The following is a 26,673-nucleotide window of genomic DNA, read 5'->3' on the forward strand; positions in this document are numbered from 1 at the left end:
GAGGTGTTTAAGGCTTCAAATAGATTGAGTAAGATGAATGTGAATGGCTTTTTTTCCTCTTGCTGAGAGGAAAAAAAGCCATTCACTTGCACATGAGGGTGCATAAATTTGAGTTGAGGAAGGATGATTTCAGGATAGATGTACAGACGTTTGCCTTCAGACAGCAAGCGGTTGACTGTTGGAACAAGCTTCCATCTATTGTTGTCCAAGTAGATTGCTTGAATAAATTCAAGGAAGAACTAGACAAATTCTTTGAGGTTAAGTATGAGTAACGTGGGGTTTTTTTTGGTTTTTTTTTTTGCTGATGATGATCTTAACTTGCTTTCTTGCCATTTGTCACTACTACTAATAATTATTATCAGTCATAACTATGCTAACAAGAAGCCTCTCATTACCATGGGAAGATGCAGGGCTGTCTTTCACAATCTTTGTTGCTATTGAATATTTGTTGCCTTCCAACTGAAGATTTTTTACTTAGAAAAAACCCAAATGCTGATCAATTTTTATGTCCACATTTCCAGCAGTAAATCTACTTCAATTTATCCACTGATAAAGCAACTACTAATTTTGAAATATCACTTAAACTTCTATTGTTACACTTTTCATTTTGTTACGAACAACAAAAATATTTCAGCAAGCTACTGCATTCTATTATTTCAATAATATGACTAACTGTTGCAATGCAGTGCAATGCCTTTGTGTACCAAATTGGTTAAATATTTTCTTTTCAGAGAATAAATAAATTAATTAATAATTAACTTAATTTCGGCTTGTATTTCTCTATTAAATTGAAGTTTCTTCAGGAAGTAAGTTTTCTGCTTCAAATGGATCAATATTAAATTTCTTGAGTGTTTGAATTGCTTCAAGCCTTGCAGTTCTATTCACATAATGGTTAAAACTAACTGTTCTTTTCTGAAATGCTGTAGTAAACTTGGTGTATAAACATCAAAGTACTAGATATGAAAATTTAATTTGAGTACGCAGGCACTTTTCAGAAAGCACACAATTTTCTTGTAATTTAGTGTTTAGATGGGGTGTACTTAAGAAAATAATCTCGAACAGATTCCCATTGCACCAAACAGCACTGAACTGCTTGGAGCAATGGGAATCTTCGAGAATATTTAAATGTTAATACTAGTATTAAACAAGAAAAGAACCAATGCTTAAATGAAATATTAAAATTAAATGCAGCATAGATGGGATACTCTCGAGTCTGATTACATGGTTATTTGGTTAGGTATTTGGTTTTTAGGAGCATTAGCAACTAAGGCCATATTGCTCCGGGATATGCGGTGGTCATTCCCTGACCTTTCCGCATCCTCCATATTTGGTGGTGACGGGCTCAAACCCCGGTCTAATCAAGAAGCGTGTGCTACGCACTGCTGCTCCTTCCCACCTGGCTACGGAGGCACCTGATTACATGGCGGTTTATACCTGACGTCACATTTGTACATAGTAAACAAGTTACAAAATGGTTTACACAAAGTTTGGAATCCTTATTTTTGACAATGGGACATAATTCTCTTAATAATAAGCTGTTTCCTCTCAGGTTGTTGGATACTGACTCATGTTTTTGTGGTGCTAAGGAAAGTTGGGATTATATACTCTGGGAATGTAGAGTACATTTATGAGAACTTTAGGATTAAGATTTGAGGAATAATGGAGGTTTTGTCACTGGTCAGGAGGTACTATTCTTAGCTGATCAAAAGTATTTTTGCCTTTTTCAAGAATTTTCAAAAGCAGTTTTTGTACATAGAAGATTATTATTGCCAATCCTTCAGAATTATTGATTGGGATTACTGTGGTGGAGTTTGGATTACGCGAAGTCGACTGTGAGTTGAGGTATAGTGTTGAGTCTAAGGGTTGCTCTTACAAAGAAAGGCTTAAGTTTTGCAAATTACAATGTCTGAAGACTAGGCACCTGCGAGGTGATCTGACTGAGGTGTATAAAGCCTTGAATGGTTTGAGCATGCTCAATGCTGATGGGTTTGTTTGTTATTTGGTTTTTAGGAGCATTAACAACTAAGGCCCTATTGCTCTGGGGATATGTAGTGGTCATTCCCGGACCTTTCCGCATCCTCCGTATTTGGTGGTCATGGGTTCGAACCCAGGTCTAATCAAGAAGCGTGTGCTACGTACTTCTGCTCCTCGCCCACTCAATGCTGATGGGATTCTTCCTCTTGCTCAGAATAATCACCCGAGAGGGCATAAATTCAAATTGAGGAAAAACGGTTGTAGGATAGATGTGCAGAAGTTTGCTTTTAGCCAGCAGGTGGTTGATTGCTGGAACAAATTTCCATCTGTCATTGTAGAAGTTGATAGCTTAAATAGATTCAAGGCAAAACTTGACAAACATTTGGAGTGAGGGGATGGGTGAAATAAGGGTGTTTTTTTTTTTTTTTTTTTTTTTTGGCTGATGCTATATAAGCTTGCTTTCTTGCATCATGTGCCCTTGCTAATGCTAATTTCTAAAGTCTTCTTCATAGAGGTTGTAGCTAGCTGATCTCAGAGGGGGAGTAGGATTTTTTCGCTGCGAGTTGTTATTCTACTGAATCTGATACAAGCAAACCAAATTATGTAAGTTTTAACTCATTATTATTCTGCATGAAGATTACTAAAGATACCATATAGGTGGCAGCTTACCAACTGGCTACACATACTGCAATTAGGGATACTCTGATATTAGCAAACATAGGCTGCACACAAAACATTTAGATAAATCACAATCTTTGTTACCACCACTTGCTCTGGACAAATTAATTACGGTAATAAAATTTAATTTATTTTTTAAAACTTAATTTCTTTATATATTAAACTAAACAGATTAATACCTCATGATGATGCTGCTTCTCCAGTGTTATCATTTTCTGGTACTCAGTTCTAGATTCTCTAATAAATAACTGACACTGTTCTAAAGCTGGTTTTACTTTTTCACTCCAAATACTATAATATGCTGAATCAGGACTAGATTTTAACTGATATTCTGGCAAGGTCTTGAATGGAAGTTGTTTTACATTTGATAATTCAACTAGTGCCATTTTCTGCAACGTCTGTTTCAAGGATACGCCAAGCTCTGAATATAACTTATTAAATTCATGGCATAGGCTATCAATCTAAAAACAGATAAATACACATAAATATATCCATAATTTTCTATGAATTGCATTTCAAAAATAAGTTTAAATATTTGTAGCAAAATTTATAATGTGCAACATGGACTTAAGAAACAAAGCAGAAATTTGCAAAGGAACAATAAATAATCGGCAATAATTCATAAAAGTAAATTAACAATACACATGCACTTGATATTATGATGCCATTGTCATCAACTAAAATCAACTTCAAATTTAGTTTGATTTTATTTGCATTCTATATACTTATTCCTGATGTGCTGTTTAAAAGCAGTTATTAAAGACATGCTAACTGGGGAATGACTGTTCCACAAAAATTATCATTATATACTAAGAATATAGAGAATACAATAGATAATGTGATGTTTTTTGGATATGCATTTCACTACCTTTCTTTGGGCTACACTAAAGATTTACTAAAACATGCTATACAAAAAAAAAAAAAAAAAAAAAAAATTCAGCAGTATAAAACTGACCAGTGCAAAGGTACAGAAAATAAAAGAGTAGCTATGAACCAGGTGACAAGCACGTGATGAGCAATGTGACCACAGCCAACAACACTTAAGCTGTAATAGGACAATTTATTGGTTAATGCAGTAAAATCAACTGAGATGCAGCCAATTAAGTAACAGAATTTACTGACTAAACAATCAATTTCAGACAATACAAACTACACATGTATCAAAATCACCAATGCTACTAAGTGTCTTCAAATTTCTTTTTTCTAGATGGGAAGAAGGTCCAGCCTCATATAATACCAAAAAATTGTGCTTCAACTTAAGCCTGCAGTCATAAAAAATTACTTTCTTCATCAGTACTGGCAATAACACTCCTCTTTAAAAATCATAAAATGTTCAAGCCAGCTTCTCTAGTTTAACAATGAATAATTTTATCATGGATTCCAACTACAACTTTGAATCTGTAGCTATACCAACTTCTCTTGGTATTAATTAGCTAATTACTTAGGAGTAATTAGCAGAGAAGACCCATTTAATTAGCTAAAATCTCTCATATTGTTTCTTATTATGATTGTCAGGGTACAGTCATGGTTAATTTTTGAAAAACCTTGTGAAGGATGGGGGATCTATATGTCTGGATAATGCTTCATTGTTATGGAGATAAAACAGCCAGCAATTTGGGACAGAGAAATTGAATGATTCCATCATGCAAATGCTATCAGAGATCATGCACAGGAATGTAAAAGTGGTAGCAGTTTGGGGGCAATAATTTCCCAATAGCTGTTGTGCATCTTCAAGAAGTGTTCATGTGTAGCTCTCAATTTGAGAGAATGGTAATAATAAATATGCATCAAAGAAATAACTTTCACACTGGAGGATTAAAAAATATTTAACTATTCTGCTTAAGAAATTCACCTGAAGAATGTGAAATCATTTTAATTAATAAAGATAGTCGAATTTCATTTATGCCACCATAGTATCATATATTAAAACAGGTCCTCTGCTATTTACTATGTATAATTGCACATACCTTCTAAAGAGAGAATATCCATATTTTGGGATATTATTTGCTGTTTAATACTTTGCATTCCATACAGGAAAAAGGGTTATTTGTTATTTGGTTTTTAGGAGCATTAGCAACTAAGCCATATTACTCCATGATATGCGGTGGTCATTCCCTGACCTTTCCGCATCCTCCGTATTTGGTGGTGACAGGCTCGAACCCCGGTCTAATCAAGAAGCGTGTGCTACGCACTGCTGCTCCTTCCCACCTGGCTACGGAGGCGCCAGGAAAAAGGGTGACACTGTTCCCTCTTCTGGCACTACCACTCATTCAGTAACCTTCAGAACCTGTACTCAGACACTGGATGTTTTCTGTCTATCTTTCTCAGCTGCTTTACAGCAACATCAAGCTGGTCACAGGCTCACACAGCAAAAAGCAGTTTGCACTTAGTTACGAAGTTTACTGAAAGCAATATTGCAGAAAAAAAGGAAGAAATGGCACTTTTTTTTCCCCCATTACAAGTATCAAACAGTAAATAATATCCCAAAATATGGATACTCTCTCTCTTTTAGAAGTGTACAGTTACAAATAATAAACAACACGGAACTTGTTACAATGTACAGCTCATACACATCAAGCTGCATGACTGTGGTAGCTGCACAAATGAAACTTAGCAATTCTGTTATCACATGCAAGAAATTTACTGAATTTCCCCATGGCAAAATTGTTATCTTTCTCATACTAATTGAATTACTGCATTAATCATCTATTTACAGATGACTACAGTAATGAAACTAAAAGATTATTATTTGAAATGAGAATTAAGAAAATTCTGAACAGTGTTAGAGTATCTAACTAAGGACTATTTCTCTTGATTAATTAATACCACATGTTCTGAACCTGTATGGATACTATGAGCCCATTTAAATCGAAATGGACATATCTTGGTCCCTGAACTTCGAATTAACCAGTACAGAAAATTAATTTATATAACATGTGCTGCATAAACTTTTGCACACTATAAAATTACATTCCTTTTTTTCTCTGAAATTTCTGTTGGAATTTGTGGATCTTCACCAGAAGATCCACAAATTCCAACTTTTATATTATATTAATCCAATATAAAATATGTTGGATTAATGGGTATATCCTGATTTTTTTTTAATAACTAAGAAAAACTGTATAAAAAAAATAATTTCAATATACAGTAGAGTTGCAACGAAGTCTCATTAAACCAAGTTTCAATTAATCCAAGATCCCTAGCAAAAATAAAATAAATAAATATACTTATTTAAAAATTTAAAGTAGTCTGTGCAATTCTGGCTTTTTCAAAATTATGAAAAGAGGGAACTTTCTTATTCCTTCGTATGTTTTTGTGGCCAGCAAGATTTAAGTTGATTAGTAAATATAATTCCCCTAGTCACAGCAGAATGAACTTACCCTTTACCATAAGTAGCTTTGGGGGTTGCAACTGGTATATCTAGAGACCACCTACTATTTCTAAAAGTAGGGCAATACCAAGTGTGGAAACTCATGGGCAAAGTTTACTATGCCATGAGTGTCAAAGGCCATGCATTTACTAGGCAGTTTAAATCATGTCACAAAAATATGAAATTCATCCTACTTTTCACAATTTAAGTTAAACCTATGCAATTAACTTGGATTCTTTTTTTTTTTTTTTTTTTTGGTAGTTGTTGGCGCATCAGCTTCTGTGGCCATAATGCACCTCCCAAGGTTTTTGCAGTACTTTGATCCAAGGCCGAGGCGGGATTCGAACCCGCGACCTTTGGGTTGCTAGGCAGGCACTTTACCCACCCGGCAAGCCCGGTCGGCAACTTGGATTCAAATAAGATCAAAAGTTAACTTATAATTTAGCTGTATAATAAGTCGTAGAATTAAAATTATTTTCAAACTGGGTTTAATGTGGTTTTATTAAAAAAAAACTTAGAATGTCTTACAAGAACCTTTCTTTGCAAAAGCCACTTCACCTTTGTATGTGGAAGAACTGTCTGCTGAGAACATAATGTTAGTCTGAATTGAAGTGATCGAGCTTTAATATAACAAATGATTTGTACTGCCTGGTCTGACACATTTCTCAGATATGTAGGCATCTGTTAACTACTAGTAAATGTCTATGTAATGCGCAATGACTACTGGTGCCACACTTTTGATCCATTACAACCTCTGCAATTTTTCAGACAACTGCCCTGGCATCACAGCTACATACGTCACCACATCTTCCCCATTGAATTGTATGTTTTTGCATAACATTATTGATGCAATTGAATACTTCTATAGAAGCCAATACATCAGCTGGCTTGTGTATTTGCAAATGAATACCCATTGCAAATCTTCAGTCAGCAAACTAGCTTTTTTTCAATGTCAGTAGCAAGATCCTTAATTCAACATGCAGTCAGTCTTGTTTGAGAATTTTTCTGTATCTCTTTTTTTTACTATACTGCTCGAACATGCACATTACTATATCTTTCGCATAAGGCTTGAAATTCTCAAATCATGTGCTTCTCCAATGAGCATTATACAGAAACTTACTTTGCATATCAGTTGTGCTTTCATTGTTTGTCTTGGCAATATTTTTACATCAAGAGTTTATTTTTAAGTGAATGAACATCAATTAAAAAACTTACATCTTTGTCTTTATATTCAGCATGGTTTGCTTCCAAATACCTTTGAAGCTTAACAGGACTAAAGAGCCGTTAGATAATTTTTTTTTTGCACAACATATACTGAGCATCAGGAACATCTACATTTCCAACAGAAGTAAATTCAAAAGACAAATAATTTTCTTTTTGGTTTCTTACTAACTAATACTAATTTGTTTGAATTGTACATTAAATGTTTCATCTCAGACAACTCACCATCCAATTTTCCAGAAACTGAAGAATGAAATTTTATCTTTGCTTTGAAAAATTCTGATCTTTTGCTTGTTTGATTTTGACATACATGGTTTGAGAACAAGACTGTTTTTCGTTTAAAACTTCCTTCTTTCAGCATCAGATTGATAGGAAACAAGTTTGTGTAGTATAAATGTTTAATATACAATAAACATTGAATAATATCACAAATATATCTAGAAATTATAAGAAAAGATACATAATGTAGACCAGCAAATTACTGAACAGATGACATATGTCAATGCAAAAAGTAATTCATATCAGTTGGAATATTCATATCATATTCATATTCCTTCATCAAACTGCAGACAAACCACAGAAAGAAGCAAGAAAATGTTACACTCTTCATGCACTGGAATGACATCACAGATGGTGTGACAAAATGGCATATCTGTGAAGTGAAAGTGAAGCAAAGTGAAATGAGCAGCACACTTGCTAAATGTCAAAAGATCTTTTGAAAAACAAAATGGAAAACTTTTCACTATTATATAAAATTTGTTTTTTTTTAAATAAATTTTAAAAGAAAAAATATTGCTAGTGTTGATTTTTTTTGTGGAACACCTATTAACATCTCAACAGAACACAATTTAAGAAACACTGGTTTATAAGAATATTCTAATAAAAAGTCCTGAAATTCTAAAAAGGATTAGAGAAGCTGACAAATTTATCGTGCGTGCATGTGTGATCAAAATTGAACCCAAAACCTCTCAATGGAACAACAAAACATGGTCTCAATCTGATATTTCAACCAAAAAGTTGATGTCAATCTGACAATTCCTTCATGAATAATTCCTGAAATATATTTTCATTTGTATATACAGTAAAACCTTGATTTAACAGACTATATGAAGGCAAGGCCTGTCTGCTAAATCCAACTGTCAGTTAAACTCAAAAGAAATAGATACAATCACCAAAGTTGCCAGAATGTTATGAAAGAGTACTACGAAATATTATTAGACCCACAGTTATTACATACAAAGAGATGGACATGGTTAAGGCTGATCAATTTACACAAATCAGCATAAAAAATAGCCATGCATTGTATGATATGAGATGCTTGTCACATAATAGTTTCAATTTTCGAACATATTTCTGTGGTGTTATCCAGAGTTCCATACTATTATGATCCTTTAAATTATAAGAAAATTAAACTTATTATTATTATGCACCTTGATCACAATTCCTTTTCCTCATAAACCATATGGCTATGCCAGATTTTATGTCATGAATATTGCTGCCATTTTTTGTTTTTCTCCACAACATGGTCTTGCAGAAAGGAAAAACGACAAATATGTGAATTCTCCATCTTATAGACTACAACATAACATTTTCTTTCCTTTCCTTTTTTTTTTTTTTTTTACTATTGCATACTGCAAGGCAGCACAAAAAAGTGAAAAGTGATTAGGGAATAATCACCCAGAAATATATAAAATGAAGTGGAATTAAGAGATACTGAATTCTTCTGCTGTATCCCTTAAAACGGATATATTTTCTTCAAGCATAGTTATATTTAAAAGTACACATAACATAATGGCATCAATGAATTTTAGGCACAGGTTCCTTTGAAAATAGTTCACTGCAATGAATTTTTCATCAAAACTATTTTCAAACAAGATTAACAAGACATTGATCATAAGGAAGTTGTCCAGGACATGAAAATATTTTCATTAAAACATACCAGTATTCACTATAATAGGATTTTACAGTCTTTAAACTGGCATCATTTTATGCTTATGCATGCTTTGAATCATTAACAATATTCAAAGTTTAAAAATGAATCTGATGATAACAGAAAGGGCTTATATCAGACTGGTGGAAGAAAAAAAAAACTAGATAATTTTGATAAACATTTTTGACTAACAACCAAAGCAACTCCCCCCCCCCCACAACACACACCATTATATTCACCTTAGCTTTATTTTGGGAGGTAACAATTTCTTCTTCCCATAACTCTTTCTTTCGAAGTTCCACTGAGTTCCTTATATAATCTAACTGATCAGATAGCTTTGCTCCTTCTTCAGTTAAATAGTTATTTACATCTTCAGCATTAAACTCCTGATTCTGACAAATCTGTTCTACATGGGCTAGCTCAGTTCTAAGTGAATTTAATTCAGTAGCTACCAAAGAAAGAAAGAAAAAAAAAATTTAAGTAAAACAAACAAAAGAATTTGTACTTTAACATGTATATATCTTATTATTAAAATCAACTGTGAAACAATAAGAACAGAAATAATTGAAAGACCCTATTATCACATCTGGATGGAATTTAATAATATATGAGTGGTATTCAAAACGTTTTGTCAAACTTATAGTTCCAGCTATCCTAGATTCACAGAATTTGGAGGGCATATTAAGACTTCTCTATGTAAACACCACCCACAATTATGCATTTTTCCTCATCTGCATTTCAACTTGAAAATCCCCTCCCTGTGGAAGTCTATTTTGCCTGTCAGAGCAGAGTGGTTTGACAAGCAAAATAGTCACTGCCTATTTCAGATATTCATCATCCACAAAATGTGTTCCATGAAGGTGCTGCTTCAAATTTTCGAAACAAATAAAAGTCAGATGGGGCATATATATATCAGGTGAATAAGGTAGATACAGCAGCAAGGACTCTAACCCCAGTTTGGCCACTGTTGTTCCTGTCAGTTCACGACTGAGGTGAACTGACAACATCCAGGAACAGCACTCCTCAGGATAGCCTTCCTCATTGCTGTTGCTTGATGTTTCTCATAATTTGGTTAATAGATCCACATAGTACCTCCCCATCACAGATTTACCTTTTTTTTCAAGGAAACCAATGAGCAGTACTCCCCAACAATCCCAGAAGCTCAACAGAATCCCCAGCTGAGGCCTGCACTTTAAATTATTTGAAGTGGGTGACCCAGCATGTTTCCAATGCATGGTGGAAACTTTAGATTCTGGATCAAAGTAGCGAACCCAACATTCATCAGCAAGAACAATTCGGGGGGGGGACTCTTCTTCATTTGGAGAGGGACACTCCAAAAGCGACTTGGCGATCTTCACTCTTGCCTCTGTGATTGTCATTCAGCATTCTAGGAACCCATTTGCAAAACACCTTTGTCATTGCATGGCTGCTCATGTAGGATGGCATGTACTGACCCAGGGCTAATCTTTACTTTATTGGCTAACTATTCAATGCTCATTTTACGGTCTTCCATAACTAATTTATGCACTTGTTGACCATTTCCTCATTTTGGGCTCTTGCTAGCTGCCTTTTGTGCTAAGTTATATAACCAGTCCTTGGTTATATAACTTAGTACAAAGTTTTTTTTCAAAAAGGAAAATACTGATGAAATCAAAATTTCTATATGCAGAGCAGAAGATTACTCGAGGGTGTCCTCAAGGCTCGATTTTGGGACTGTTAATGTGGAATATGGTATTACAGGAACAGCACCAACTTTTGACATGATTAAACTTATTGCATATGCTGATGATTTAACTATATTAATTTAAGGTAATTCCCAAAGGGTTTTATAGTCTCCTACCAACCACGTATTAAAGGATCTATATAAGTGTACTCTTCAAAATAAACCTACCATTATTTCTTCTAAAACTAAAATGATTATCTTTAAGACTAAATTAAATCTAAATAGACCTCTTCAAATTAAAATTAATAGGACAACTTCCTCTTGTAACTGAAGTGAAATATTTAGGAGTGACAACTGATTACAAGCTATATTTCTATTAACATCTTTATTTGGTAAAGCTAAGAAGTTCACTACAGCTATTTACAGATATCAAAAGTGTGGATTATCAGGAAAAACTTTGAAGTTATACTATTTTGCAGTCTTCTCCCTATGGCTACCTATGCTGCTGGACCAAGGTACCATAGGGCAGCAATTGTTAGATTATAATTAAAACTTGTGTCATTGCAAAGGACGATGCTGTTGGCTTATCTACATGTTTATCAAACACATATCAATGGTTGCTGTGCAGATATTAGCCAGAGTGTTACTACTGGACTTTTTCTTAGTATTTCAAGGGCTATGTTTTCTTATCCATAAGCAGATTCCAACTGCATTTATGAGGATTGAGATTTACACACAATATGTTGGGGGGGGGGGGAAGAGAGAGAGAGAGAGAGAGAGAGAGAGAGAGAGAGAGAGAGAGAGAGAAAGAGAGAGAGAGAAACAAAGATGTTCGAATGAGTTGGTAAACAAATGGCAAGACAGTTGGGATACATCCAAAGCTGGATTAGTGACTAAGAAATTTATTACTAAAGTTCCTTATTTGATGGACATAGATTTTTTTTAATGGCAGATAAGTGGTTCTCTATGAGCATGTACAGCTCTTAAATTCTTACAGGACATGGTTCATCAAATAAGAAACTGTATTAAGTTTTCGAACTGAGCAATTCACCTCTGCTTTTGTGGAGAGGCCAAAAGTTGGAGTCATGTTTTGTATGTCCATATTATTTGGACATCAAGACAGAACTTAAATTTACTGTGGGAACAATTTCTCCTTGTCAAGAGGCTAAACTTATTTGTGTTGTAAAAATTTTGAGTGGATAGTTAATAATTTATATAAGGAATAAGAATATGTATAGTATAAATACTTTATGAAGAATGCATAAGGAGTTCAGTGAAGGGAAGTTTTAAAGATTCTACTTTCTTTTTTTTTTATTTCAATACCCCCACCGTTTTCTTTTTTCTCCTCCCCTCTAGAGTGGGCTCTCAGAGGGATTTTTATTTATTTATTATTATTATTATTTTTTATTATTTTTTTTTGTCTCAACGACCCTACGCATTCTACCTACTGGAACTGGACCACCTTCCTGTGGTGTGAATGAGTACTCAGAAGCAGCCAGCATAAAACAACACAACATGCACTAACTACACATCTGCCCATTTTTACAGTCTGTAAAATTACAGTGATATGTGGAAGATTTTAACTGATGTTCTAAGAGCTGCCCTTAACAATAACACATTAAGCTCAGCCATGCTTAAATTCAATAAACCATCTCCGGATTGTATATCTTGTTGGAGTAGATTCATCATATACATTGAACAATTTCAGGTAATTCCATGTTCTTTTTTGTTAGGAATTTTATAACCGCTTACTGCTGCTCAAGTTTTTCCATTTTTGGCTTGATTGTCAGCAGGCTTTAGAATCACACCTGCTAAAAATAAACAAGAAGTTACGTGGCTGAAATTGTGTACAGATGCTACTAAGACTATCTCCTATTACTATGCCTATTTGTACTAAATCTAGAGTATATGTTTGACAGGGTCCATGGGACTTGACAATTAAAAGCTTTTTTTGTGGTAGGCAACAATCCCATTAACAGTGATGAGTGATAAAGGTATGCCTATATCAACCATCACCCGATGTATATTATGTATGTTAAGTACATAGCATTGTATTTAAAAAATAGTTAATATGTATAGTTTAATTATACATAGTTTTGTTGTGTTGTTGTTCTTCTTGTCTTAGTTTGTGGAATCCCACTGCTGGGCAAGACTTCCCCGACTTTCTCCATTCATCTTGGTTCAATGCCAGTCTTGTCCAAGTGGGGCCCTACAAGGGATGTTAACTCATCTCTCCAACTGATTCTGTATTCCTCTATTTCCTTTTCCTTCTCTTGGTAACCAAACAGTTGTCAGTTTGTCCCATGAGTCCTCTTCCATTTTAAGGACTTGGATGTCTTGATGGCATCGTTAATTTTAGTGTTTTGTCTGATGGAAGTAGATTTTATTATCTTTTTTGGTTATACCAAGCACACTTCTTTCCATTGCTCATTGGCATGTTCTAAGTTTATTTACTTGTTTTGCTGTCAAAGACCATGTTTGAGCTGCATATATGTTAGAGTGGGTAGTATGATTATGTTGTATAACTTTCTTTTTAAGCTGATAGGAAAATCTCCTTTCATCCACTCTTCCATACTCCAATTAACTTCTCCAAGAGTTATTGATTCTGGATTCTATTTCTTTGTCAAATCTACTGGTGAAGGATATTATTTGGCCTAGATATTTGACTATATCGACTAAAATAATCAAGAGTGTAATACAGGATCATTTATATAAAAATGGAATTCTGAATGTTTCTGTAAAGGGAAAATCGTATTTAACTAATCTGGTTAGCTATTTTAACAGTCACTCATGACCTGCATATAGGGAATAATTTCAACCTTATTTACTTGGATTTCAGCAAAACATATGACCCAATCCCACACAACAGGTTACTCTACATGCTGAAACATATTGGAATCACAGGGAAAATCCTTAGATGGTCAGAAAAATGGCAACTATGTTTTTATGTAGCAAAATGCAAAGTCTTACACTTGGAGAACAGTAACCCCAAAATAACTTAATACACTATGGGGGATTGAACTACAAACAGCAGAGGAAGAAAGGGATTAGAGAGTTACAATACAGTTAGACATGAAACTCTCTGAGAAGTACAGACATACAGTGGAAGACATACCATGGTGTGCTATCAGCGATTTATTGTTCTTTTGCTTGTAGAGATAGGGAGGTCATGATCCCACTGTATAAAATAATTGTAAGACCACACTTGGAATGCTGTGTTCGAGTATGGAAACCACACCTAAAAAAGTCATTGTGCTTCTTGAAAGGGTCCAAAGATGGGCAATGCACCTGGTAGGATCAAGAAAAAGGCCATCCATATGAGGAAAGACTTTAGATATGTAGGTACAGAGCTTGGAAACTAGGTGCCTTATAGGAGACTTGATTGAGGTGTATAAGGCCCTGAGAGGAAAAAGTAAAATAGATGAGGATGGAATTTATAAATGGTTCCAGAACTAGGGGCCTTGAATTCAAATTATAGGGAAGAGATCTTAGAGTAGACTGCAGGACATTTTCTTTTAGCGAGCAAGTTATTAATTACCAGAATATGTTACCTCCATGGGTGGTTGAAGTTAACAGCTAGGGAGTCAAATAGGTAGTTTATTTTATTTTATTATTATTTTTATTTTTTGACTATGCAGCAAAAGCTTAGAACTTTTTTTTTTTTTTTTTGGTAGTTATTAGCGCATCGGCTTCTGTGGCCATAATGCACCTCCCAAGGTTTTTGCAATACTTTGATCCAAGCCCGAGGCGGGATTCGAACCCGCGACCTTTGGGTTGCCAGGCAGGCACTTGACCCACCCGGCTAGCCCGGTCGGCAGCTTAGAACTTCCTTGTACAATATGTAATACTAAAAGTCAAATATTCCAGTTATAGTTTTAGCTGTAGTTAAAAAAAATTAAAATATTAAAAAAAAAAAAAAAAAAAATTTTAGAATATGCATTCATGAAATTGATAAAAAGATAACAAAATTTTAAAACATGCACTAAAATTTCTTTATATTTAATATTTAATGCTTTACACAAAAAAACAGGTTTACTGAAATACAATAATGCATATTCAAACAACTTTATAGATGTGTGACTATCTCTGAACACAAGATCAATTCTGTCAATTCACATGCTTGTGATCTGAAAATCAGCATAATTTACATATGATATACAACTCTCCAGACGTGAACAATCAAAAGCAGAACACACATCTGCCCTCAAACTAACTGCTAACTTTCTCAGTAGGTTACAGTAACTTTTACTGAAACATGCAGATGAAAAATTTAAATGCTAACACACCATTAGTTTAGTGTGCAGAGGCCTCTGAATAGAGCATAACAAACAAGATTAGATACAATGTACATGTCCTAACCAAAAATGAAATCAAAAAGTCTAAATCAGGGGTTCTCAATGGGGGTGAAAAAAATCATGGGTATTACAAAAGTTTGTGGCCCTCCAAAATTCAACACTACCCGATGACATCACATTCCTTAATATTTAATTTCTCTCACTGGGTTTTCTTTTCCCCTGAGACAACTGATTTTTAACATATAGGTATATCATATTAACAGTGAGTGAGAAATTTTGATAAAAGGAAGATAGTGGGCATGATTTAATTCATCCTTTGCATAGGCATTAAATGCCTAAGTGCTTTCAGAGGTAATGTCTCCGCAATCCTTAGCGTTTGCGCCTTTCCGACAGCTGCGACCTTGGTGGTGGCATGGTGGGCATTGTTTATCTTTTTATGCTTTTGTTTCATTGGTCAACATATGAGGCATGGTTGGGATGAAGAAATGTTTCAGTCTATTGTTTCTACTTTCTACGCGACAATTAGTATTGATTTATTGTTTCCTCGTGGAAGTTGTTTATTTTTGATCCACAGTGCTTTCGTGAGTGACATGGGCTATGAGAGTTAAATAAAAATAGTTTATATTTTATTATTTAATTTTTTGTAGTTATTCAACCCATCATCAATCATGTCAAGTGCTGAAAAGAAAGTGCCGACAGTATCTGGATGAATATCTAGCTTATGGTTTTATTGTAAGCCCATTCGATTCAAGACAGCCCATGTGTCTTATGTGTAATAGTTCTTTTTCAAAAGAGGTTATGAAACCATCAAGACTTTTAAATCACTTAAAAAGGAAACATCCTGATAAAGTTGGTAAACATATTGAATATTTTAAAAATTTAAAACAGAATTTTGAGCAATGTAACACTGTTACTTCTTTATTTAAGGTGAATGCAAGCAAATGATGATGGAATGACTGCATGTTATAAAATTGCAGAAATCATTGCAAAAACTGTAAACAGCAACTGTATGTAATGCCCATACAGTTGCTGAGACTGTTATATGACTGTCATACATTAGAGACTGTAATTTCAACAGTGATGCATTAAAATCCTTCCAGTATTTTCAAAGCATTTCCATTGAGCAACGATTCAATTTGAAGACAAATTGATGAGAAGTCAGTTAACACTGAAGAGCAACTAATTGACAAACTAAAAAAGAGAATTTTCTATTCAGATTGATGAATCCACAGCTGCTGACAATAATGTCCTTCTGATGGCATATGTTCGTTATTTCGATGATGATTGTAAATTGCAAGAAGAAATACTGTTTGTAAAATCTATAGAAACTGATTACTGGAGCATCCATTTTTCCTGCTGTAAAAACATGGTTTGATGAAAAACAAGTAACATTGGAAAATTTGGTATCCTGAGCCACTGATGGTGTTACTTCCATGTTTGGAAGACAGGTTTTATAGCCCACCTAAAGGAAGTAATGTCCCGAAGTTCTTGCAATATGCTGCATTGTGCATGGACATCGAGTTGCAAAAAAATATTAGTCCGGTTCTTTATCAATCTCTCAGTATAGTTATTAAAACCATCAATAAAATAAGGTCACATACCATCAATTATGACTGTCTTTTCAGAAAATTTTGTGTTGATAATGAAGAACAGTGTGTGAGGCTTCCTTTACATACAGAAGTCAGATCGCTTTCTAAAAGAAACTGTTTAACAAGATTTGTAAACTTTTTGATACAATAGAAAGTTTTTTAGAGAGTGAAGGAGACAGATTTAGCAAAGGAGATCAGAAAGCACAAAAACAACATATACTATATGGCATGGATTTTTTGAAAACTTAATGAAGTATCACTTAAACTTCAAGGGAAATTATAATTATTATGATAGCAGTGGCGTAACTAGAAAAAGTTTAGTGTGCAAAAGTGTGCCAGAAAAAGTTTAGTGTGCAATGGAAAGTTTAGTGTGCCCCCTACACAATTATACATAATTTTTTTAATAAAAAAGTCATCTGCATTCACTATGCCCTCCAACTTGTATGAAAACATCAGATGTTTAATTAGGGTGGACGGGTGAAACTGGCATATAAGATTGAGGTCCTGACTCCAGATGAGTTACTCCACTGTATTCAGTATGCTGCTGAAAATGTGTATACCATGCAATAGCACCATTCCCTAAGGGGTGATTCCCACCTATTTCTGTGGGAATCACCTCTTCTACAAGGAAGGGCTAAACAAGTGACATGGACTACGTATGGGTCAAAAATGGACACTTAGAGCAGAAAAAATTAGTATCATGCAGAAATTAAGGAGTATCAAGTGCTTTAACTCACAAGCTGCTGTTTTTGAACCCATGTTCATAATCTTTTTTCTTTATATTACAGAAATTATTCCTGAACTTTGGCAGAAGAGTTCTGAATCACCTTATACACAGGGTGCCCGGGCTAGAGGTATCCAAAAATAAACACATATCTCAGCATCTATTAGGTGTATTAAAATAATTTTTATTATACAGAGTAACTCACCAAGTTTTTATGAAGGTTAGTAAAGTTCAATATGGGAACCTTTTGTAGCTCAACAGATATCAAAACGATACTCGAGCTCTTGCTAAGTATCTTCCAGCATCTGAGGCATTATTAGAGCAACTGCTTCAACAATACGCTGTTTCAAATTGTCCAAATCTAGAACTTTTCTCTGGTACACAGAGAAAAGCTCCATGCTTTTTTTTTTTTTTTTTTTTCATAGTCATATCTATGAAAAAAAAAAAAAAAAAAAAAAAAATGGACCAACGAAGCCATTTTTGTACACTCCTAACCAGACATTGACTTTTGGTGTGTCCCTTTCATTTTCGATCACTTGATGAGGATTAGCCGTACCCCCAAATGCGGAAAAATGTGACGAAACAAATCTTGGAGAGATTTCCTATTGACTGTACTATCGTTTGAGAACATATAATGAGTGGTTCTCGCATTATAAGCCATTAATTTTGGATACCTCTAGCCTGGACACCCTGTATAAATAAATGAATATAACATAATTGTCTTATACAAATCTGTATTTGAAGAATGACTTACATTTTAGCTTATCTTCTTCTTTCAGATTCATGAACTCTTTCTTCTTGTTTTCAGTATGCTCTGACATACATTCTAAGTACTTTTTATAGTCTGCAATTTCTAGTTCAATATTTTGATTTCCTATTTTCAGGTCATTAAAATGATCCTAATAAAAAAAAAAAAACCAAAACAGTAATTTAAAACACTGAACATTTAAAACTGCATATATTAGGTTGGAAAGTTAAGTAATGTGGTTCTTTCATACAGTAATTTTAATATGCAGCAGTGAAAAGATGCAATTTAGTGAGAGAATATAGTTTCCTTATTTTCTATCATTAAGTTAGATCTTTTCACTAAATTCTGGATATTCTGGCAAACAAACTTCACATGTTTTAAGGAGGAAAAAAATGAAGTCAGATTTGACTACATAAGATTTTTAAAACTCTTTCCACCCAAAAAAGTACAGAAGCTATCTGAATAAATAATAGTACTCTTCAATAAGGATGTTTCCTTACTGAGGTTAAACAATTCTTATATGCAAGGATGGATCACATGAAATGTGATTGTCTAAATTAAATTACATGAATTTGTTGTTGTTATTTGGTTTTTAGGAGCATTAGCAACTAAGGCCATATTGCTCTGGGGATATGCGGTGGTCATTCCCTGACCTTTCCGCATCCTCCGTATTTGGTGGTGACGGGCTCGAACCCCGGTCTAATCAAGAAGTGTGTGCTACGCACTGCTGCTCCTTCCCATCTGGCTACGGAGGTGCCTAAATTACATGAAACCATGAATGTACACTTGGGGAATGGTGCTAATGGCTGAACTACAGGATACACTGGATAACCTGTATAAGTAGGGAGTGATAAACAGAAGAAAATGTTGTCCTGCCAACATAGTCTGTTTAAACTATCTGAAATTTTCATGATTTTGGAAGATTAACAAATGTTAATTTGTTAATCAAAAAGTTGATTCTACATGGATGATGAAGGAAGGAAGCAGCCTAACAATAGTGCCACTAGCAACCAAATGCTTATGCGCAGATGGGTGCCAAAACTGTGGTAAAGATTTTTTGAATAATAAAGTAGAAATACAAGTCACTGTAAAGAAATAAAACAATTCTCATTTCCATTTGACTCACCATTGTATTACTGATCAAAAAAGAATGAAATCTGTCAATCACATAGTTTTTTTTAAAAAGCAGTGCTGACACATAACAGTAATGTTTAAATCTCATTTCCTTGTACACATGCAGTTCCTAGAAAGTAATTCACATTTGGCATCTAAATATCAACTTGAAAATCATATTAGTAATAATAAGACCAAATGATGAGCAAGCAAACTTATTTTCATCTGCCAAAAAAAAAAAAAAAAAAAAAAACACATCCTGAATCAATCTCAATTTGAATGCTGCTAAAAATTAATTATCCAATTCTGCCTTGAACTTTATTAGAATCTCTACCTCAACTACGCTAGGAGACAACTTATTTGAATGATCAACAACATGCTGCCTGAAGATGAACTTTATTCCTCTCCTCATTCATTCTGCTTATTCCTTTAAGGGCCTCCAACTTAATCAGGTTATCCCTGAGGTGTCAGTCTCCAGGCTTTACAGTCCATGTATTCTAAGATGCTTCCCACATGATTACCTCTTCACACTTCCAATTAATCTAGTTGCCTCCTTTAGACCTTCTCTGGATGTTTTGTCCTTTTTTTTTTTAGGTGAGGCCTTCAGACACACAATATCCCAAATGTGTAAGTAATTGTTTTATAAAGGAGAATAATATTCTTCTCACTGCTAGAATAATATTTTTCTAGGGACTGGATGCTGGCTTTCCTGGATAACCACTTACACTGCAAGGGAAAGTTCATGTCAGCTGGTATCATAACCTATCATATTTCTCATCCTAAACTACTTTTAATTCTGTGTCTGTCTGTGAGTTGTCCCTAGGATTTCTTTTCTCCAAATGCAATCTTACATTTGGAGAAAAGAAATTTAGCAGGATTAAAATTTAAAATAAAAATTTTAAACTTCATTTGCCATCTTTCAGACTATATGTGGTCTAAAGATGACATGAATATGCAGGTATAGTCAGGGAATAAATGCCTCACTGTGTGGATTTAAATAATTTATTGTGTGAAAAAAGAAGTAACTGCTCAAAATGACAATCTGGACATTTTTTGAGTGATATATTACTTTTCATAACTAAGTAATTTTATTGGCCATTAGGAAAATTAATGCAGTAATTAAATTTAAATAGTACTATATTTACATTTCTAGTTTATTCCTAAAACTTTCCTCCTCTTGGGTTTTTATTTGTTTTACATTATGAAATGTACTGCGAAAAACATATCAATTTAAAGTAAACTGATGGAAACTGTCATGGCAGTTTCATTCCCAGCCTAACAAAGAACTGACAAAATCAATCGCAATTTTTCTGGCAAAGATTCTCTGTGATATTCAAATTCATAAATATGGTTGTGGAAGACAATGATCTGCTTGGAGGTGGGAGAAGTTCAATGCCTGTATTGTTTCTGTTCTTACCATCTGAGTAAGAACATCTGTTCTTATATTCTTGCCCCGTTGTGAAAATCCACATTCTTCTAGGTCAAGAAAATTCCTACTGTCTTTATAATAATAATTCATAATAAATGTTCTGTAATAATTAAATTTATTTAATCATTACAGAAAATTAAGCTTAGTGTAATTCCTTGTCCATTTCTCTTCATTCTCACTTTTTAATTCTGTCGATGGCATTGGTTTTATCTTCCTGATTTTATTAGTATTATTCCTTTTGCACTACTATTAGTTTATCCTTGACCTTGTCATTTTGAATAGACTTATTAGTTTTTATTAGTTATCTTGTTATTATATTATAATTACATTGGTTATCTTGTTGCACTATCTCTACTGTAGCACTCTACCTGTTTAATTCTATAATTTAAATATCTTCTGTGTAATTTGTAATTCCTCTATAGGCATAACAAGTAGAGAAGTTTGAAACATTTCCAATTTTGTATATATTGAAGTGGTTTCAATTTTACTGTAACATTTTGATAAATATATTAATCGTAACACATGGTATAAGAGTGTTTCACTTCACAACAGATTCTTTAAAATAAAAATAGAAAACTGTCTTACCATTTTCTGTTGCAACTCCTCCAACTTCATTTTCAACTCTTCTTTTTCTTTAAATGTTTCTTCTATTCCCTCTACTTCTGAGTAGCACTGCTTTACTGTAAATAAAAAAATAAAGCTTTTATCATTCATAGAATACTGTTTTACTATAGCTTATCACATTAAATGTTCAGAGAAGAGCCAAATCAACTAATGAGTAATACTATTTTTTTTTTTTAAACTATTACCGATTATGAACAATTATTTTATTGTTACAATACTTACTGGTGTTACAAAACTTGGTAAATAATAAAGAAAACACTTGTTGTCATGAATTTTTTTTTATAGTGAGGACTACACTTCAGTTATTAGACAGTAAAATATATTGGTTATGTTTCTGGATTCTGCTTTGGAATTCTGTAGTTTCATATGTCTTTCACTGATTATGTTAATATATTTTTTTTATATAACCATTGCCATTATAAATAATATATAACATTGTGTAGTATTAGTATTGCCATATAGTGCAAGGAAGCCACTGCTTTTCCTGAAACCAGCAAAAAAAAAAAAAAAAGAAAAAAAAGGTAGATAAGAAAATACAAATTATGCAATTTCCTCCCTCTCATAGGTAACTATCCAGCTGACCTTTGGATTCTGTCAAACTATCAACATCAACTACCTGCGGAGGCAACTTGTTCTAGTAGTCAACAACTCGCTGGCTAAAAGAAAACTTCCTATAATCTTGTAATAATAATAGTAATAGAGGCATGTGATGCAAAAAAACAAGCATATGAGCTTATGAAGCATCAGCCAAAAAAAAAAAAAATCCACACAACCATTCCCTCTAAAAGTTTGTCCAGTTCCTCCTTGAATTTAGTTAAGCTATCAACTTCCACAACGACAGATGGAAGTTTGTTCCAGCAATTAACCAGCCGCTGGCTAAAGGCAAACTTCTGCACATCTATTCTACAGATGCCTTTCCTCAATTTGAATTTATGCCCCCTTAGATTCATAATCTGAGCAAGTGAAAGAATCCCAACAGAATTAAGCATGCTCAACCCATTCAAGGCCTTATGCACCTCAATCAGATCACCTCGCAGGTGCCTAGTCTCCAGCCACTGCAATTTGCAGAACTTAAGCCTCTCTTGGTAAGAGGACCCCTTTATTCCCTCACCAATGTTGTTGCTCTTCTCTCAAGCAAATGCTTGAGAGAAGAGCAATACCCGCTCAAGCAAATCTACATCCTTTCTAAAATGAGGCCTCCAGACCTGTACGGTACTCAAGGCATGGCCTGACCATTGCCTTATACAAAGGGATAATAACCTCCTTTTCCCTGCTAACAAAATTCCTGTATATCATTGACAAAACCCCATGACCTGCCCTTGCAACCTGTCTGCATTGCTCAAAAAACTTCATATCTGGCTGCACAATTACTCCCAGGTCTTTTTCATTTTCTACCACACTAAGTGTAGTATCACATAGTTGCTATATTCCTATAGGGTTACTTCTACTCATATGCAGTACTTTGCATTTGTCAATGTTAAATTTCAGTTGCCAATTCTCAGCCCATCTACCCAAATTTTCTAGATCCTGTTGCAGCAGCACACTGCCATTACTGCAGTGCACACTGTCATTAAACCTCAAGCAGGCCCCCCTCTAAGGTGCCCGGCTGCCAAATTTTTGTAACCCACATAATCATAGGCTTTCTTTATATGGTCGCCTATTTGCTAAACTCGCCCTTTAATGAAGCTCGTGCCTTTTTTTAGATGAGCTCTCCATACTTGGATACAGTATTCCAAGTATGATCTTACAATTACCTTATACAGTGGAATTATGACTATTGATCTCTGCAAGCTATTCAATAAATCATCAACAGCACACCACATGCTTTCCTAGCTGCTTGTTTACATTGCTCAGAGAACTTCACATCCACTTGTATCATAACTTCCAAATCATTTTCTTCCTCTGCTGTTTTTAATTCAACTCCACCAAGAGTACAAGTTATTTTGGGTTGCTATTTTCCAACTGTCAGATCTTACATTTTGCTGCATTAAAATACAGGTGCCACTTTTCTGACCATTCTTGAAGTAATTTCTAAAATCACAAATTTCATATTTCTCAAACTCATTTGCACAGCCTATCTTCAGCATGAAGGGCCTTTCATTAGTAAAGATTAATGAAAAAAGTACCTAGTCAATTCATCAGCTGGGTAATCTAAGGTTTTTCCATACCTAGTATAGAAGGGTCCTATCTGATTCATTTTTTTTCTTCTTTATATTCAAATACATGAAAAATTCATTGTCTCCATATTTTGCTCTTTTAGCTAGTACTTTCTCATACTCAGCCTTTACCACACTAACCTTATTTGTGGTACTGCTACAGATCAACTTGTAGCTATTGTAGGCTTCAGTACTTTTCATCAGTCTGTAACTTGTCCATGCTATCCTTTTCTGCTCTATCACAAAAGCCAGTTCTGTATTCATCCATTTCAATATCCTCCTTGTGCAATATTTTCATAATGGTATATATGCATTCATGGCTTCTCTGATTTTTACTTTCAAGGTATTCCATAATTCAAATATATTCATAGCCCCTTCTGAAATTAAAACCTGTGCCTTTACATTTAATGTCTTTCTACAACTTTAACATTTTTTATTGCATCATACTTTTTCATCTTCCAACTAACGATTACATGATCACTACCTGGCAATGGTCCTGTACTTTAAGCCCTGTGATGTTATCTAAGTAATGTTATGATGCCATTGTAAGTAATGATTGAGTCAAGAATATTCTCACCCCCCAGGAATTTTCTCTAACATGCTGTTACAAATTATAATAATTTATTTAAAATTTTGTTCCCCTTGCTGAGTTTCCTTCCACTTATTCCAGTCAATCAGGCACAGATTAAAGTCACTCATAAGACATTCACACTTGCTTGCCCATTCCATTTGCATGTAGAGAGTCTCTTCATAATTTTTGCAATCTTTTGGTGTGTGATAAGTATAATGAACAACTGTACAGAGAAATAGTGGGCTAGTAAATCACAATGTCTTGTAATGGGAGATTTTAACTTTTCAGATATTGACAAACTTATGGGTTGGCCAATGACATGACCAGAAAGACACTTGGAGTTACTGGATGACTGTTTTCTACAGCAGCATGTTAGAGGCAACAAGAGAGTGCAATATTCGTGATCTGATTATCAGCAGTGATTCTTTGTGTGTTAAGATTAGACAGATAAAAGAATCACTAGGTGGCAGTTATCATGGTGTATTGATGTGGGATTTAACTAAAGACGTAACTTTCATCTAGGGTAAAAGGAAGGGATTTTGCTTTCGTAAAGGAGACTACAGTGGTCTTAGACAATTTTTAAATTCTAGTACAGTGGAACCAACTAATATTGTTACCAATAACAAATTCCAATTGAGAAGCATCTTGGGAAGTAATCAAAAAAGCGACTAAGCTTTTCACATCAACTAAGAAATACAGTTTAAGGCTTAGCATTACCATAGGCACATGATGCAAGAAAGCAAGCTTATATAGCATCAGCCAAAAAAAAAAAAAAAACCACCCTTATTTCACCCATCCACTTGCTCCAAATGTTTGTCAAGTTCTGCCTTGAATCTATTTAAGCTATCAACTTCTACAACAGATGGAGCTTAGTCCATCTGTTGTTGGGCCCATATAGATGGCTTAGCCCTAAATGGTTGTCAGAATGAATTAGAGACACATAGCAGAGAAGAAAAATTAATGGGATGCATATAAATTATCAGGTGATATAGAAGACCAACGTAAATATAAACTAGTCTGCAATGAAGTCACAAAAGAAGTTAAGCAAACCAAGACAGATTATGAGAAGTCTCTGGCAAAGAATGCGGAGAAAACAGCAAACACTTCTTTACTCATATTAACAGTAGAAGGAAGGTGCTAAATCACATTGGTCAACTCGATATTGATAGACTAAATAGGTAATTTGCATCTATATTTACACATGTGGAATTCTTTGGTGGGGGGGAGATACCAGATGTTTATCAAATTAACAGGGAGTTAAACAATTTCATGACAACTGAGAGGAAACTGGAAGAGAACAGTTGAAGTTAAACATAAAAGGCACCTGGGTGGATGGGATCTATCTAATTATATTAAGGGAAGCAGCAAAGGAGGTAAGCAAATCCTTAATCATAATTGAGAGCATCCTATTCTGGAGAAGTCCCCATGGACTAGAGATGTGTGAATGTATCCCCAATTCACGAGAAGGGATTAAAGGCTGATATGAGTAATTACAAAACTATTAACTTAATAATGGAATGACTGGTTAAAGAAGTAATTTAGGACCAGCTAGACAAGAGTGCAGATATACTTCAGTCAGAGCACAGGTTTGTTAGGGGAGATCTTGTATGACCAATCTGATTGGATACTATGATGCAGTGACAAACAAACTGGATGCAAAAAAAATATATATATATTTGATATCCTCTACTCAGATTTCAGGAGAGCTTTTTATACTGTTGCACATAAACGACTGCTGAAAGGATGGATGAGTGGGAGAAAACAGAGTAGTTATAAATGGACAATGCTCTTGATCCATTTATAACCACTGGACTAATGTTATTAGTGGAGTCCCCCAGGGTTCGGTGTTGGGCCAATTGTATAATGGGATTATGACGTTATCTCTACTATCAAATGTTCAATAAACCATCCATAGGACACCATGAGCCTTCCTTGCAATCTGTCTGCAATGCTCAGAGAACTTCATGATCTGAAAATGTCGTAACTCCCAAGCCCTTTTCTTTCACTATTGACTTTAGTTCAACTCCACCAAGTGTATAAGTTATATTGGGATTACTGTTACCCAGGTGTAAGACCTTGCACTTTGCTGGATTAAAGAAACGCTGAGACTTTTCTGACTATCCCTGAAGTCTATCTAGGTCACTCTGAAGATGCTCTGCTTGGTGGTGACCATTAACTACTCTACCAATCTTTACAACATCTGCAATTTAAACATAATGCATTCTATCCCTTTATTGATGTCATTTGAGAAAATGAAACAACACTGGACCCAATACTGATCCCTGGGGAACCCCACATCTTACATTAACTGAATCTGAGGAATAACCTTTTATCACAACCCTCTGCCTCGAAGCCATCCTGCCTGCTATCCATCTAAGGATTTTCTCTGTGATTCCAACCTGTTCCAGCTTATAAAATAACTGCTCATGTGGGACTGAGTCAAATGCTTTGCTAAAATCTAAATAAACAATGTCAAAATTATTCCCTAAATCCAGCTCATGAGTGACCCTGTCAAAATAGCTAACCAGATTTGTTAAACATGATTTTTCGTTTATAAAACCATGCTGAATATCCTTCAGAATTCCATT

The 26,673-nt window shown here is 34.5% G+C and overlaps 1 protein-coding gene across 1 annotated transcript in view; it reads right to left on the reverse strand.

The window, feature by feature from the left end:
• Window positions 1-26,673, reverse strand: part of LOC150089632 (kinetochore protein NDC80 homolog) — a 110,606-nt gene that overhangs the window by 23,338 nt on the left and 60,595 nt on the right. Inside the window, exons 8-11 of the mRNA XM_090390058.1 lie at window positions 21,320-21,414; window positions 18,199-18,343; window positions 9,413-9,621; window positions 2,832-3,113 (exon numbers count right to left, since the gene is read on the reverse strand). Of these exons, the coding sequence (XP_090246184.1) occupies window positions 2,832-3,113; window positions 9,413-9,621; window positions 18,199-18,343; window positions 21,320-21,414 (731 nt within the window). The remainder of the gene's footprint in view (window positions 1-2,831; window positions 3,114-9,412; window positions 9,622-18,198; window positions 18,344-21,319; window positions 21,415-26,673) is intronic.

The sequence above is a fragment of the Mastigoproctus giganteus genome, chromosome 2, assembly GCF_048544385.1.
Source record: "Mastigoproctus giganteus isolate SK-2022 chromosome 2, ASM4854438v1, whole genome shotgun sequence".
NCBI lineage: Eukaryota > Metazoa > Arthropoda > Arachnida > Uropygi > Thelyphonidae > Mastigoproctus > Mastigoproctus giganteus.